Source organism: Callionymus lyra, chromosome 10 (assembly GCF_982586985.1).
Source record: "Callionymus lyra chromosome 10, fCalLyr1.hap1.1, whole genome shotgun sequence".
Lineage (NCBI taxonomy): Eukaryota > Metazoa > Chordata > Actinopteri > Syngnathiformes > Callionymidae > Callionymus > Callionymus lyra.
Window position 1 is genome coordinate 27,607,101 of NC_141827.1, and position 17,311 is coordinate 27,624,411.

At 38.2% G+C, this 17,311-nt stretch overlaps 1 protein-coding gene across 1 annotated transcript in view; it reads right to left on the bottom strand.

Annotated features, from left to right (window-relative positions):
• Window positions 1–17,311, bottom strand: part of LOC148071292 (plexin-A2-like) — a 134,034-nt gene that overhangs the window by 25,109 nt on the left and 91,614 nt on the right. The window contains exons 13-21 of the mRNA XM_087800334.1: window positions 15,611–15,762; window positions 13,768–13,885; window positions 12,319–12,455; window positions 10,548–10,715; window positions 8,901–8,994; window positions 4,711–4,950; window positions 2,784–2,927; window positions 1,871–2,105; window positions 1,350–1,492 (exon numbers count right to left, since the gene is read on the bottom strand). Of these exons, the coding sequence (XP_087656460.1) occupies window positions 1,350–1,492; window positions 1,871–2,105; window positions 2,784–2,927; window positions 4,711–4,950; window positions 8,901–8,994; window positions 10,548–10,715; window positions 12,319–12,455; window positions 13,768–13,885; window positions 15,611–15,762 (1,431 nt within the window). The remainder of the gene's footprint in view (window positions 1–1,349; window positions 1,493–1,870; window positions 2,106–2,783; window positions 2,928–4,710; window positions 4,951–8,900; window positions 8,995–10,547; window positions 10,716–12,318; window positions 12,456–13,767; window positions 13,886–15,610; window positions 15,763–17,311) is intronic.

The following is a 17,311-nucleotide window of genomic DNA, read 5'->3' on the forward strand; positions in this document are numbered from 1 at the left end:
GGATAATTGCATTGAAGTTAATTGGTGATAAAGTAATATTTCTTAACCAATTTAAAAGTGGATACATTTGCCAGTGATCCAGTTGGCAGGTAAGATTGCTAAGTAGCTAAGTCGTAGATTTTGTGTACATAATATTTGATTGGCCGCAGGATTGAAATAGTTGACCAGCAGGTTTATCTGTGAATCAACAAAAGTTTGAGTCAAAAGTTTAAAGGGTTACCAAGTGAGTAATTGATTGGCACCAAATTATTGGTAATTTGTGCTGCTGCGTTAAAAAATAACCTTAGAATTCACTGCATGGCGAGTTGTTTGTCAGTGTTACTGGCAAATGATTGAGCTGCTGTATAGGGTAGTTGTATATTCTCAATAGTGAGTTTGTTTGATAGTGAGTGAATCAGAATGTAAGTATGGTTTGAGGTGAGAGCAGTCGATAAATAATTTAAAATAGTTTTTTTTAATAAGTATATTTGCTCACACATTCACAAGCTTGTTTACTCACAAGTTTTGTTTGTTCATTTGTATGTAGGTTAATTAGTCTTTTGATTCATTTGTTTTGGGTGAAAGTTTGTATTTAGGTCATCTGTAACTGAGTATGTTTTCGTGAAAGTCATCACATTAGCTATTTGTTTCACTTCTCATTTAGAAGCATAAACTTTAGTGTTTTTACTAAATGTATGTATTGTTTGTTATCTGCCGCTTAATTCCTTGATGTAGTTAGAGGGGCTTAAGCATATCCATGATACTGAGGGCAAGACACGTGTGATACCATAGCAACAAACAAAAAACATGAAGGACACATAAAGTGATACTTCACCCAAAATTCCATCTGTTCTGTTTAAGAGTTATAGGCAAAAATGTTTCTTAATGCTAATGTAGCGACCAGCTCTCACTTTTCTTGGTCTTCATCTTCGTCCTAAAATACGCTTTAAAACATTTAAAAACAGATCGCTGTAAAATGTTACCTAGTCGACCCTTAGTCGACATAAGGGTGAGTAGAAAATTATAAATCTGAAAATGCATTTAAAAGGATAGTTTACCCCAAAATCTAACAGTTAGGAAAACGTCTCTTCAAGCATGGATTGGGGTCTGGTTCGCGCCTGGTTAAGTCTAGCTTCTGAAGACCGGTTGAGAACATGATCTCCTGCAGGACTTGAAAAAACACACCTCAGACTGCAGAGAACAGCCTGGTGTTTTCTCTCAATGCAATGCTCGACAGCACTCTGTCAGCCAAGAATCCCAAATCAATTTACTTTGGAGAGAAGAGCGAAGCCTCGAGGTTGGAAATACAAGAAAAAGTGGTAGACTCAGGATTCCAAGTACAATGCTGTCATGAGTCAGATATATCTCACCTCCAGCTCTCGGAGCACAGGATGATCGTCTATGCCAGGGAACAGGACCCTCATGGCGTAAGTGCGATAATCCAGGTATGGGATGCCGGCTCGATCCAGGTCGCTGGTTAACTCGTTGATGTCCGTCTGTAGCTCTGCAAAGGCTTTAGAAGACAAAGGAAAGTTTACTTATACTAAACAACAAGGACATCAGGGATCAGTGTTTACAACAATTCTCACTGGATTAAAGTGATAATTTGATCAGCTTTTGCTGTTGTAGTGATTCATTCACACCGTGCCTCTTAGAAGAACACAGTCCATAGAGGCTTAGTCAGTTAAAATGGCCAAAAACATTACCAGATTTGGCTCAGTGCAGCTTGTGATTTATGAATATTCAGGATGTGAGCCAGTTCCTTTTTAGTCTGTTGGTAAATCAGCTAGTTCAGGAATCAGTTTTTGTAGAGTGAGTCGTTAGTATCTCTACCAACATCGACAATTTATTTTAGTTATTTCAAATTTGCACAACCCTGGGTCGGTTCTACCTTCTTTGCACTCCAGAGCCACTCTGGACTCCAGATTGTCCATCTGCATCTGCAGACGCTTCAGGGTGAGGTCGTTCTCGTGCGACTTCCTTCGGTAGGCGAGCAGCACGATGATGACCACGATGAGGAGAAGCCCTCCGCCCGCCGCGATGCTGAAGATGGCGGGGAGGGTGAGGAGGCTGTCTGACCGAATGTGGACTTCCCCGGGAGAGATGTGGAGCCCTCCGACTTGGACCTGACAACAGCGTGGAGATCAAAAGATATTAACCGGGAGGTATTTAGAGCGAATGAAGACGGAAGAAAAGGCATCAAATTAGGTTGAGCAAGACCTGCAAGAACTCAAGAATATGACCAAACAATCAAGAGACTAGAGTCCATCAAGGATCACAAATCAACATTCATCTTCTAACTGGACTTCCCAGTTCTTGCACTGATGAATTGTATAGAAAAAACAATTAAATGAGAGTATTTAAATGGGGATTACATACTGCTGTGAAGCTTTAGGTTAGCCAAGTAGCCTCTGAGGGTGTCTAACATACATAAAATAATATCTATGAGAATCTAATTTTTGATCATTTGGAATATAAATCTATTTAATGTGGACAAAAATCCACCACACAAGCGATGAAACAGAAGCTATAAAGAATATTAATGTCAAGACTCTAGAGGTTGATTTCAAGTTTTACTTAATCTTGAAAACTCCATCAATAACACGGACAACTTGACATTCTGACTAGATCCAGGCACACCACAGCTTTTCCACCATCATCTTAGAAACATTAGTTGCCCCACCAACTACTAAGTGTCTCTTAAATAGATCTTGAGATCTACTCAATTCTACAATTGAGACCTACTCTATTGTATTCATCAGTATGTGTCTCCCTTCAAAAAGGGGAGGGAGAACCGGACTCACCAGGACTTTGTGTTGCCCAGTGAGGTTGGGCGGCTCGCAGAGTAGCTGCGTGTCCGACACGGTCAGGGAACAGGGAGTATCGCCGATGAGCACCGTGTAATTCAGCCTCGCTCCTCCAGACGCAGATGGCACCAGGTTACGACCCTGCATCAGCGACGAGGACACAGAAACGTCAGTGTTCGTCACAGAACAAAAAACTAATTAGATTACTGATTAGTTTCATTAGCATATCAATGCTGCTTCTGCAACAACACTCCGATGACACCTTGTTTGATCCGGTTCTTTTCTTAAAGCTCCTCTTGTCTTACTCAAGAATCACATGTGCACAATCTAATCACCCTATTATCGCAGAAATTGCCCATTTATTAAGGAAACTGCTCCCCAGATGTGGAGATAACATGACTTCAAAGCCACGACGTGTCGAGCTGCAGTGTATCCACGGCAAATCCAGATTACATGCGACTGCAGGAATTACCCTCGTCTGTGTGACAGCAGGCACAAGCGATCACAAGGTGCCTCATGTGGAAAATAGGTCTGTGGAGAAGATAACCAAGTCGAACTAACAGTACAGTGGAAGACGTACGCTTGTCTGAGTTTAGATAACAGTGTTTATGGTGCTGTAACATAATCTCAGCCAGTAGAATCTAATTGATTTAGGGATTATCTTTTCTTTTTTCTGTTGTGGATGTTTTAGCTTGGATTTAGACACGTTGCTGTTACTGGCTTTGTGTGTCACTTTGTTCAGACATTGTAGGTTGTACTTTGAACTCATCTCATCTCCTTGTTATCACCTGATCCAGACTCTGTTGTGTCAAAGATTATTCCCCCAAGTCTTACGCATATTTTTTATCCGGCTTGGGATATATATAGCATATAGCAGCAGAACCAACTACAAGCTACTGGTTGTTGAGATATTTGTTTCTGGCCCTTACAGAAAAAAAAAATATTTATATTCATATCATATCTATAATATAGTTGAGAATTTCTGCTTTTGTTTTGAAAGAGATGGCATTTTCTCTGAAGTAACTTTAGCATGTGACTTCTGACGCGTCAAGACACTTGTTTCAGTTAAGTTTACTCAAACAATAAACCTGTTAACTAGTCGAATAGACTGAAACACAAACTATATAAGATTTATTTTTACTGTTTTTATCTGAAGGTCGGTCCGACATTAAACTGGTCTGAGGTCCAAAAAAGGTCTGGGGACCCCTTTGATTTTTTTTTTACAGTGCCCAGTATACATGGCATTGTGCTTGGAAAGAATAATCAGAAATGTAACACATAGATAATAAATGTGTCAGGAAAAGCTGTTTTTTGTTTACGGTAAGCCGAGGGCCCTTAGTTTAGATAATGCAACACGGAAGCATAACATGAGGAGACACTTAGCTATTACTATATCATTACATAACTGCTAAATTATTAATAACATTGTGCTTCTATTTTTCATTGATTTTGCTTTACATTCAACATGAACTAGAAGTACAAGGGTTGACTCGCCCACAAGATGGAAATCACGCCGTAAATCTGGCCCTCAGGAAATTCTTTTTAAATAGCCCTGGTTTAAAGCGAAATAACAGCTTCACCCATTCATAAGATCCTTTTATGTATCAAAATATCCACTATCTAAAAGACCAAATAACATCCACCAATAACTTGAAGTTCAGCAGTCGCGACAGAAGTTTATCTTTCTTTTATGTTTGATAAGGAACCTTTTTTAATGTTGTGTTTCCAATAAATGACTTATTAGATCATCTGAATGTCAGTCAGGAGACCTCATACTTCGCAAGATTACTCGCATTGCTAGAGTTGTTTTTTCATTGTGATATTAGAGTATACAATGTATATAACTATATCTCAATACGGAGAGTTCTAAGAAGTGAACTACATTATATCATGAACGTTTGTGTTGCAGTGATGTTGGACTTGCCTTGAGTATGATTGGGGCGCCAGGTTTCTGCTCCAGGATGCCGTTCAGGCTTAGAGGCTCCAGGTAAGGGTTCGGGTAGTAGACAAAGCTGGTGTTGTTGTAGGTCAGCAGGGCCTGGACATTGTTGAAGACGAATCCAAACTCGTCGACCTGTTTGACCGTCTCCTGGTCGGCGCTGTACTCGGCCTTCAGCGACGGCGCGAAGCAGCTGATGGTGGTCGTGTTGAGAACTTTGCACACCTAGAAGTTAGCATTGTGGTGAGGGTAGAGAAACACCCGATGATGCGTCACAAAAATGATCTCACGCTTGAATTCCCTTTCTTTCCACAACAGCAATCAAAACAGACTTGTTCATCTTTTCCTCCAGTGCATGAACTTAATTAACTTGTTTTCTAATCAAAAAACATGTTTTCCAGTAAATTGGGTTTGAAGAGATAAAGCGCCCTCATTAAACGTTGCAGCAACCTCTCGGTTGGTGTCGGCTCAAATCCTTTCGGATCTGGGTGATTGTGGTTACAGAGGACAGTTTTAATTACACACATTAGGCAGGCTTCGTTAATACAATGTCATACTTGGTGAAATAATCAGGGTGAAGCGTACAGTGTATTAGAATAAACATCTTCAAAAGTCCTTGAGGTAGATTTTAGTTTTGTTTTTTAGGCTTTTTCCAGGAAATTACATGACAAATAAAAGCCTCTTTTGGATCTAATGTATCCTTTGTTCATGAATATATATGTGTTAAGTTAAACTTTTAATTAAAAATTAATAATTGTATTCAACAAATTTATACTTGAAGAAACGCATTATATATATATTTTACACAGGCCTGTACAAATAGATTCGTCACTTGTCAATAAAGTTGGACCAACTAAGACAGAAAATAGAACATTGAGATAGAGAATTGTGTATAGTTGCCATAACTAGTTTGCTTTAAGGGCATATTGTACAGAGAGCAATAAAACAAGTAACACATATTTGTAAAAATACCACCACTTAAGATCATCTGAATAATAATTTCAAGAAAATTGATATGTATATATAAAATTGTGAAATTGCTAAATCGTTTACACAATGAAATAGGAAGTGTGTACTGGACAAGAGCTGGAAGGTATTTAATTAATATAATAATAATATATTAATAATAAAAATAAATTTAAAGCCTTGAAGTAAAACAAAAAAAGAAAAGGAAATCAAATCATATGGAACAACAAACAAAACTCCCGATTGAACCAAAAAATGATAGTTATTATCTGACCTGATAAACGTCGTCAGAGATAATGTTTACTTCGTCACATTTACTGAACCATGTACCTCGTCCATCTCTGAATCCATGTATTATTGTGTCGGCACCATAATTATGCCCGCCAAACTAATTTCACTCCTGAGAAGCAGACATTTTCCCTTTTGTGCATGTTTTTTTGTGACTCGGCCATTAAAGTGTGTCGATGAGCAGGCTGCATAACAACACTTTAAGGGCTCAGAATAGGATTCTGAGAGCAAAAAAAAGGATGCTCTTATTATCTAGAAAGATATACGCTAAGCCTGTTCGCTGCTCAATTGTCTGCAAATCATAAATGTTTCTCTCGATGTGATTATCTTGCTGGTTTGAATAATGATGAGATTAAAACCTTCTTATAAAAACAACAACAACAGAAAACCAATTCATTCCTCTTCAAATCAATCTTAAAGATAATTTCTCAACAGGAAGTCGTATTTATTATTCCTCTTAGTTGCTTTAAATTAAAAATATGGTTCTCTGGTCATTAAAACTCAGGGTTATTAGTCTACGACGTCAGCCAAATCATTTAATTTAAAGGTTAAGTTTCATTTAATCTCTGCTGCAAAGTGCTTCATTCTGCAATAAATACAGAGAAATCTCGTTACACTATCACGTGTCAAACTCTTTCTCTCCCCCTTAAGGCTGTTTACTCTTTTTATTTATTTATTTTGAAGCTCTGGCATATTGATTCAAAAATGATTAATTTGCAGCATTCCTACCACTCCGCACCAGAAGCTTAAATATCTATAAATAGTTATCAAATATATTTTTGTATCTAATGCTTCAGGCAACTTTCTCAAACATTGAATCATCCTTAAATTGTCTGCATGCGGGAAGTGGATTTCTGACTTAAAGCCATGAACTAGAAGAGCAAGCTAGTGCTTAATATTACATGAAAAAGATAGTTTTTCTTATTAGAAATGCTTTAGAAAAAACATTTTAACTTGAACACTGTTTAAGTGGAAATATTTGATAGGTGATGTTTGGTGACTTGGATGAGGTCTTCCAAACTTTTTGTACGGAATTCTGAACAGTTTTTCGAGAACATTTCAAAATTAACAATGTGTTACAGCGGGCATGTTGTTATGGAGACAGTAAACTGAACAAAAATACTCATGCGTTTTTCTGCCTAGTGATCAAAAACTTATGCTTATGCAAGGATGAAAAATGTTGTCTTTGTCTCCAGAGATCTTTACTACATTACCATCTTATGTTAGCAATGATGCTGCGCTAGTTAAATGAAGCAGGTGTACGCTAAGCTAAGTGGAGCAGCAAAATCAAAAATGTCAAACTCAAGGCTTGTGGGCCAAATTTGGCCCTCCAAGCTATTGTATGAGGCCCGCTTGACTGTCTCAAAATAAAGGTGGATAAAGGTTACGTGAGTTGTAAAAATGGCTGCGTTTAAGATAAGATAAGATACAGATGATCAATGACAAAAATGATGCAGAGAGAGAAAATGTAAAGAGTAAAACCGATGTCGAAGGAATGGAATTTAATGGAGATATTTGGTGCAGGAGGACAAACAAAGACATATTTACGATAGATTGAGACTCCAAGAATGACAAAAAAAAATTCACAATTAGACTCTTACTTCCTGTTGCAAGATGGTTTGGTATTCATACTTTTTGTTGGGCCCTCAACACAGAGTGTTGATAGATTTTGATCTCATGTGTGATTGAGTTTGAAACCTATGATTTAAAGCTTTAACACATTGAGCTGCTTGTGTTACATTTGTAGCCAATAATAGTATTTGTGTTGTATAATTCTGGGCATCTGATCCATAAATAAAAAAGTACCTCATTTCAAAGCAATTATTGTTGTTTGTGTTGTTTTCAAGGATGACTTTACATTAATAGAACACATCCATTCAAGTGATCGATGTGTTAGCTGACATCACCGGATCTTATCTCGGCTTAATCCGAATCAAGCTCAGAGACAACACTGAAGGACATTGCTGGTGAGAACAACAATAGACTCCTAAGTGGTTGCAGAAAAGAATGGACTGAGGAGAATGTTATGAACAGTGTTTAGTAAGTAGTTAAAAGGAAACAGTGTATCGTATAGATCCTACTCAGTTCTGCCCACTTCAAATAATAGCATCTCACTTAGCCTGGTGTTGGAGCCAAAGGCTGAACTGCTTTTAAATAACATCCAATAAAGAAGAAAATGAGGATTCTTGCTTCAGTCGAAAATCTATTTCTTTAAAAAAGTCATTTTGGAATCAACAGAGGAAACTGTTTTATAGTGGAGAGATATTCAAAGATCAACTAAAAACGAGAATTTCAACTACTCACTAGTAAACACACTGTGTTTGAAAAAACTAGTTGTATCTCAGATGTTAAGCAACTTGACCAATCTGTTGAACTGTTGAAAATTATGGTTGCATTTTATTTTTATTTTTTTTGCATATATCTGTTAAAATACTACAGAATAAATAATCACTTATATTGCGATAATTTGTCATGAGTGACGATATTATATCCAATCCAAAGAGCCCAGTATAGTAATAATTTAGATAAAGTAAAAATAATTAATAACAATATATTAACTATAACTATAGTAATGGCTGCCTTGGTGCTTGGTTCTGTTTTGTTTGTAATTTTATTTCATTATTTTATTCTGTACTGACACCACGAGAAAAATCCTGTTGTGTTTACAACACTGGCTATGATAGTTTCTGATTTTGATTCTGCGGTTCAAACTATTTAAGTAAGAGAACATTTATTTTTAAATACTAACAAAAAAGTATATTTTTCAATTTTTAATTCCACTTTCCTTCGATCTTCTTCAGTCTCTGCCCCTCACTACAGACAAAACAAAGTTTCTTCGCAAAAAAAACCCCCACAACATTCTGGAGGAAAAAATGCAGAATCCCTGCAGCATGTTGTTTATTCTTTTTATTTATACTCACGTTGACGGATTCGTGTCCAGCATATTTGACTCTGACCCGCGGCTCCTGAACCACATCCAGGTTGGTGCCGGTCACTGTCAGCGTGGTGTGGCCGCTGTTTGACAAATACAAACAATTATTCATCCAGCCAGAAGTGTAGATGAAACACATGCAGACACACACTACTTTTTTTTTGTTGTTTATATGAATAGAAATGAGCGACTTACTGTGCCGTCATTAGACCGGCAGCTCCTGACATCAATCTTTGAAAACTTGCAAACCCCAACAATTTCCAGAGCAGCTGCATTAATACGGCTTTGTGCAGGTAAAGCTGGCGAACCCTCCTGCATTTTTTTTTGTTATTGGGCAGGAGAGCCAGATCAAACGACGGACCAGCTGGCTGCTATTTTATATTCATCCACCACTGCGAGGCTGGCGTAGCATGAATACAGGTGCAGCTTGTTTACATCTCTTTGCTAGATGAGATTAGAATATACAACGCTCTCTAATCTTTGCCAAACCTGCGCCTCAGTGTGAGCTTGAAACAGTGGGAAGAAGAGCGAGAGAATACATGAGAGAACTAATGAAAAGTAAAAAAAAAAAAGAAAAAAAAGTGGCCGGTCTAGTCAGCCTGCCAATCCTTCCCTTCTCACACTTCAAAGGCCACGTAAGCCGGTGGAGCCACATCGAGCGACTGCACATTCATGATGAGGACTCCTGATTGCGGCGCCCGAGAAAGCTCCCCCCGTCACGAGGCTGAGGGCCGGAGCCTCTCTCTGAAGTCTAATCTGCAGGGACGCCCTAATCCCACCCTAACCCAAATGAAGTGTCATCTTTTATTTAGCCAATTTCCAGGTAACACACCTTTTTCAATATTTATTCAGCAAATTATCTCTCGCCCAGTTATATAAGCGGCAGGCAGGAGCGCGGGTAATGAGCGGAGGCTGCTCCAGAACTACATTTGGTGCCAAAAATACTTTTGCTGTTGATTGCGGCTTATTCTTAAAGAGCTCGCTATCAAAACAACCGAAAACCCCCTCATCACTCCACAGCCTCTAGGTGTCAGAAACCCTCGTTCTCATGCCGTACAATGCAAGTCCCTGTGAAGCAAACTTTGCCGCCAATGGTCTACACACGCAGAGAAGAACTTTATAAAGGATTAACTTCAAAACATGGTCATGATGAGGGAATTACTGCATCTTGGAGAGGAAGACTTCAACATTTGAAACATGGGAGTAACGCTGGAGAGTTGGGTTTTCACATTAGTTGTCCTTTAACTTTTATCTTGAAAAAGGATCTTTTTTAGACTTGTCAGGTAAATGTGACTTATATTAATTCTAATCAGACAGTTAAAACGTTTTACATTCTATTATTTGTATTGGGAATTAAAACATGAAACATTTTATGGTAACTTCTATTTTGCTTAAATTGTACTGAACCAAAAAACACCAGCATGTAAAAAAAAAACATATCTTGATTCTCTTTTTCGATCCTGACATCGTTGACTATTAATTTGAAGTCACCATGTGAATTAATAAACAATGAGTAAATTTGCATCCGACCGTGTGATCCGTTTGTTAAAAGGCTGCAATAAACAGCAGGAGGTTTCAGATGTCCTTGGAAACCAAAATCAAAATTCACTGGGAATCCATGTGTGTTGACGCTCACCTGGTAATGCTCCACAGCGGCTCGATGCGCTGGACTGTGGGGTCTTCTATGTACTCGAAAGACAAACTGCCGGGAACTTTGGCTCGATCCACTCTCAGGCTGACCTGCACCGGTCCTGGTCCGGTCACGGACGGAGCAGCGAAGCAAACAATCTCTGACGTGGTCCTCCTGGTGTAGGAGAAATTAAGACAAACCTAAATCAGGGGTGAAATTTAGACGTGGTTACGAGCAATGTATTTTGGTATTTTTTCTCTCTCAGTCAGTAAATAACGTAGCTCCATAGGAAATTTGACTACCTACCCTATAAAAACCTACTATACAACCCTATATACACATTTCCTTGCAGTTGTAAATTTCCCACATCCGAAAACATAATTCTTACCTTCATGGCAGTTTTCCTGATCAGACTGAGATTAACCGATAGTAGTGATTCACCCTGTACTCAACATGGAACCAATACTTCTAATATATTCTTCTCAGTTTTAAAGATTTTTACGACTTGTTTGTTGTGTGTGTCAGGTGTTGCAAAATGAATTTATGACCTGTAGTGTTTTATTACTGTATTGATATTCAACAGCACTGTGTCTGTTTATTATTATTATTATTATCTCTTTTTTTTTTTTTGGGGCTCTCAAATCTCATTTTATTAAGGAGTTCATTATATATTTTTTATATTATATAACGGTGTTTGTATAGGAGATATGTCTATTTATTTACAATTAACATTTTTTTTCTTTTTTTTTGTGTTGCAATTAATCAATCGGACACTAGATGACAGCAGTCATTACGTACTCTGCAGCTTAAGGAACAATGAATTCACGCAAGATCCCGGTGATGACTGAGGACAAGAGGATACAGCCGCCTCCAGCTTCTTTAAAGCTGGTGTTTGGAAATATCTTGGCTTTCAGTTCTATTAATTCGACCAAAATAGAGTCGAACAATCACGAGATGTCAATACAATACAGTGGCCCCTAAAATCACCACTGAATTATGCAAGTGTTTCAAAATGTAGCCTATTGAATTGAATGCATTTTTTACCTGGCTTTGTCTAGGTATCGGACTGAATAAACTCAAGAATTTAGTTCAAAACCAGTCAAGACTGACAGAGAAATCAAGCCTCAGCTGTCTTCCCTCGGAATAACCACTTATGAAAAACCTGCAGATACTTATTATAAGAAAGTCCTTTCTTAAGAATATTACCTGGTATTTCTCAGACATTGAATGAAATCAAGCACATTTTTTACCTCAATTTGTTTTACATGTATTTAGTGCTTTCAGAAAAAACAGTGTATTCCTGGAAGGGTCGAGCGGGAATAATTGGTATCATTTGTAAAAGAAAGGTTCTGGCATTTTCTTCAGATTTTTTTGTTTTTTTGTTTTTTTCTTCTTCGGTATATATGTCAGAGGTCTTAAACTATAAATATAAAACTTGTCTCGGTCTCAACCTCCAAATGGATTCTCTGGTCTTGATACTCTCTCGGTGGGTTTGGTCTTGACTACAACTCTAACAATCTGTTTAGTACAGTGGGGAACAAAGGAGTAAATAAAAGTACTTTAGAAAAAAGATCCTTGTTTCCTATGAACATGTGTCCTTTAATTTTGCACAGTTCTGCTCGCGCTCATTAACGTTGTAATTGTTCCCGTCACATGTGGATCCCATGTCCCACAGCAATTTTCAGCCTTATTTGTTGTGGAGTTTCCCCAGTGTGGTTAAACAAGAACAGGGTCATGTGGTCATATAAGAAAATGAAAATACTGTGGAATGACTCACCTGTAAAGCTCGCATGTTTGATTGCCAAAGTAAACGATGATGGTGCTGCCGGCGCTCAGGTTCTCGCCGACTATGGTCACTTTGGTGCCTCCGGACTCGGGTCCTCTACCGGGGGTCAGGGCCAGCATGGAGGGAGTCTGTCAGGATTCAAACCCACAACCATTTCAGCTAATATTATTCGCAATTTTAATGTTTATATGAAGCCAACAAAAGGTGGTTAAATCTACATCTCCATATTCACTTAACCTTGACAATGCCATATATTTTTACACTTTAATCCTTGTGGGCACAGACCTGGCTGGTGGCAAAATGCAATGATTCAACTTTGTTTCTCAAGCTCATTAAATTGCCTGGTACACATTCAGTTTATGATAATATTACAGAGCTCAAGTTATTAGATGGATAGCTATGATATTGTACTGCCAAAACTAATTCCATGTTTTCTTTTTGGTCATTGGAGTTAATCCTTTATTCCATAACTATTGCTAACAAGGCTGGTCTCAGTATTTTTTCCCCAATAACTAAATTTTAACTTGAGTTGATATACCTATTTTAAATTATTATATTTGCCTTTTATTCATGATTTTATACCTTAGATTATCCTTAAAAGGTCTTCAATAATAAAAAAAAATGATCCAAGGGCATGCCGACCCCTGTGGCACAACGTTCCTGATCTGCACTCGGCTGATTTCCATTTTCCCTATCAATAGGAGTTCTTCCTAAAGAAAAGAGAACTGCATAGAATCATGGAAATCCCCTTCAATAGAATTGCTCAATAGTGTTGTTGTTATCAATACAATCTTTTTTCAAGCGTGCATGACACAAACATTAGTACTTTTCTTACAGACAACTCCACAGAGATTTAAATCAACTGCAATGTGATGCTAAGTTATTGTGTATATAGTTTATTTTGGGGAGATTTTTGGACTCAGTCTCAGCCTTTTTCTCAATCTGGAATAGTCTTGCTGTAGAAAAGAAGAAGTGGTTTATTGTTCATTAACATTCAACATCTATTAAAGCTCAGAGTTTAAAATGAAATGTTCTCGACAGAAAAAAAATGAACTGACTTGAAGTGAAGTGACTTGCGATACAAGCTCAATATTAAAATATCAATATATATAAGCTTCATATTTTTTGTAGTTGTAAAGAAGAGGAACATGAACATGAATCGCTTATGTCAGTCTTGCAAACAACCTCCGACATGGAACCCATTTGTCATTTGAGCTCAACTTGAAGTCACTTCAGTGCACCTTAGATATCCATTCAGCTTATCCAGACAAGAAGGAAACAATTAAAATGATTAATATTGCACAGATAGCCCCGGATTAAAGTCTTCTCATGACGTCCGATCCACTTAAGGATGATTTATGAGCAGATTTGCCGAATAGCCCCACCCCCCCTCCACCCCTCCTTACACAGTTATTTCCAGGATAGAAGTAAAGTGTTTACCACAAACGAGTAGAGCTGCGAGGACTGGGCTCGCAGTTCCGGTCTGCACTCGCCGACACAAAGCTTGACTGGACCAGGTGAGCTTCCTTTGGGTGCAGCGACTATCTCGCACACGATCCTGCCAGAAGGACATCGAATTAGAACACGAAAACATGTCGGACGACTCCTGTCGCTCTTATTTGCGGAGCAATCTCTGCCGGCCGCGATGATTGATCCACGCTATCATGGAAGTTTTGGGTCAATTTCAGAGGCCATCTCTCTTGGTAATGGGAACCTATAACAGCAATATAACTCAAATGATGAACGACTACTCGTCCCTGTCCGCGGTGCGACTGCCACCCGCCATTACTTGCGGTCGTCATGACAACATCTGGGCTTCTTTAATAAATCAGTATTGCTTGTCAGGTCAACAAGATGAAGTGTCCCATGAATAAGTCATTATAGTAACTGACCCTGTTGAAATTAATGATAGTAACAGCTGTAATAGCAGATTTTAAAGGACTGCGTCTGCCAAATGGTTTGCCTCCGTTTATGTTTTTGCCAGGAGTGTGTGATTTATTTCCGCTCAAAGAACACACTGTTGAAATGTGCTATCTTTACTCACGCAGGAGCTGAAACAATACATTAATAAGATAATGTTCATTCATAAAATGTAATTTCTGACGACTCATATCTCCTCTTGATAGATTAAATTCAAATAAGCAAATAAATTAATGGATGGATTGTGTTATGTATTGACAAAGACACAACAGGAAGTTAATTACACTACAAATTACAACAATTTAGACCGACCCTAATGTAGTCGTGAACTTCTAATTAAAACTTAAATATAACATACATTTAAATGTACCTTACTTTAAACATTGGGAAGTCAATTATCAAAGACAGTAAAGAAGTAAAAATCTTCTTGACAATTTTTTCAAACTTTACATTTAACCATGAAGTTTCGACTCTGATTCCCATTTATTCTTCATCAAATATCTACTTGCTCTCAGGCAGAAATGTCTAACTTTAGTCTGAAATCTATTACTTTCGCCTTTAGGTCACCTAAGGTCTCCAAAATATGAAATTCTCCTAAAAGTTCCATAATGCAACGCGACCATTGATGCTCTTGTTAAAGTAATCTCATGGGTTTAACACACATTTTTAGACTGTAAAGTAATAAAAATATGCCATCTAATTCTCTCTCTTCTCGAAAATATCTCTTTTTAAAGCTTTGCTGAGTGTTGTGTGTACACTGTGTGTTGACAGTTGTGTACATGAACACCATAAAAAGCACTTCTTGACCAGCATTTTATTGAACCATTAAACTAAAGACAATGCTTTATGAAATGAAAGTGGTATTAAATTCCATGCTTGGGATGCAGTCTGAACACACCATGCATCGTCCTTCACCCGACCCTTCAGTTTAAACAACACAAACTTGTCTAATATCCTTTTTCCCTTCCGTCCCGTCCCTCCCCCCCCCACACTTTTTTTTTCTTACAAGGATATAAATAAAGTTGAGCGTCCCGGTTCCAATCGCATTACACGCTTGTGAGAGGAACACATGGCTAAAAGATTGTCCCTGCAGTCAGCGACACGCGCAGCATTTCAATTACAGCTGGGCCGACAGCCCCATGATGACAGCGACACAAAGACTTGTCTTCTTTTTTGGCTGCAACACAGATACGAGGAGCTCATGTGCTCCTGCAATCTGATGATGAGGCGTCAACAGGCTTTCCTTGTCCCCGCTCTTATATTTTGTACGACAGAATGAGACTGTGTATGTACTGATTCATTTTTTTTGTGTCGAACAGCTGGACGTTTTATTTATTTTCTGTGAAGCGAAGAGTTTTCTTACTGCTCAGCGGTGATGTATCCTTGTTCCTGAGCGATGCAGTCCACTCCTGCCACCTTCACGTTTCCTTCCAGCTCAGAGAAGGACAGACCCAGGTTCAGGCCCTGGATGGTCACCAACGTGCCCCCCTCTATGGGTCCAGCAACTGGGGTCACCTGCGTTTGACACAGAAGGAGCAGACTTTAAATATCAGGACACGCTCTTTTGAGTTCATACATTTTTCATCTTAAAATATAACCATGAGTTTTGATTCCCGTTTATAGTTAATCATAAGTACTTGCTCTAAGGCAGAAATCTTTTTCTTATGCCTCGAATTATGAATTCCCCTAAAATGCAACAGTTGATACTCTTGTTACAGTCATTTCATGTGGGTCAAAGGTTTTAAAACACATTTTCTATTCATTAAAATGAACAACAAAAATATTATCTAACCTCTGTTTTGATTCAACAAATTCTATTAAAAATGTTTACGATAAATGTAATGAAAATATTTGTATTAAATTATTAAACCATTTTAAATACGTTGAATAAAGAAAATAACAAGCGGAAAAATAAAATGTCAGTAATAAAACTCCACAGTTGTGTTATTAAGCCATGACATTATCAAACATCTTATTTTAATATATAAATATTGAATATCAAAGTATCTTTCTTTAAAATACTTTTGGTTTCTCAAAGTATTTTGAGGGACAGGAAATACTCGCTAAATGACTAAACCATAACAAAATTGTGTAAGAATGAGTAATGGAAAACTTTATAAAAAATGAACAAAATGTTTTGTTTTTTGTAAGAAACATTTGATACTTATCAGTCCTCATGAGGGCCACGTACATACAGTCAAAGGGCCTGATGCGGCCCATGGGCCACTGGTCTGATATCGAGGAACAAAACATATACTTTATAATTCGCAATGGACTATAATTTGATTCTTTTTGGCTTGTTGTTTATTTTATTTTGAGAAATCGTTTTCTATGCTCTTATGAAGAGGCAGTTGCATGAGGAACACAAAGACAGTCCTCCCACAAAGTCTTTTATACTCATCGCCGTGGCAACAACCTGGGCGTGGAGTCGAAACATTGACAAGCGTCTCCCAAAGGCACGTTGTTCAGCAGCCATTTGTTGACTTTTTTCTTTCACTGTGGTGATCTAGCTTTTAGCCATTTGCTAGCTCTTGGTTGTTATTGTTGTTGCAATAAGACAATCCTCCACTTTTCACCCTCACTCACTTCAAACTTCTGCCGCTCTAATTGCTGGTTCCAAAATATGCAGAAACCTTATTCTCAGTCCTTTCTAGTGTAAAATAAGCCTCGCAGCAGGAGGACCTGAAACCGCGGAGCAGAACAGGAGCAATGCTTTAGAGAAACTTGCAGCAAGCTGATCCATTGTGCCGCAGCTTCCACAGGAGCTCTAATAATACGACAAGGCTATCAGACTCTCTCTGAAGTGGAAGCATCTGGCATTTCTGCGTCTGACCCACCGTGTTCCTTTCAGGGAAATGAACAAGGCGAGTGCGACATAAAAGACCCATCAAGTCTCTAAACAGACCAAATGAGCTGAGCCGTTGAGCACCTACAGGCTGTTCGGAAAAAAGTTGAAAACATTGTTTAATGGACTTTTAACAAGACCTTTTTATGATCGTGAGATGTTTTGCTTAACTCAGTTAGTGTCTGCTCGTTCCTCTCTTTCAACTACCACATGGAGATG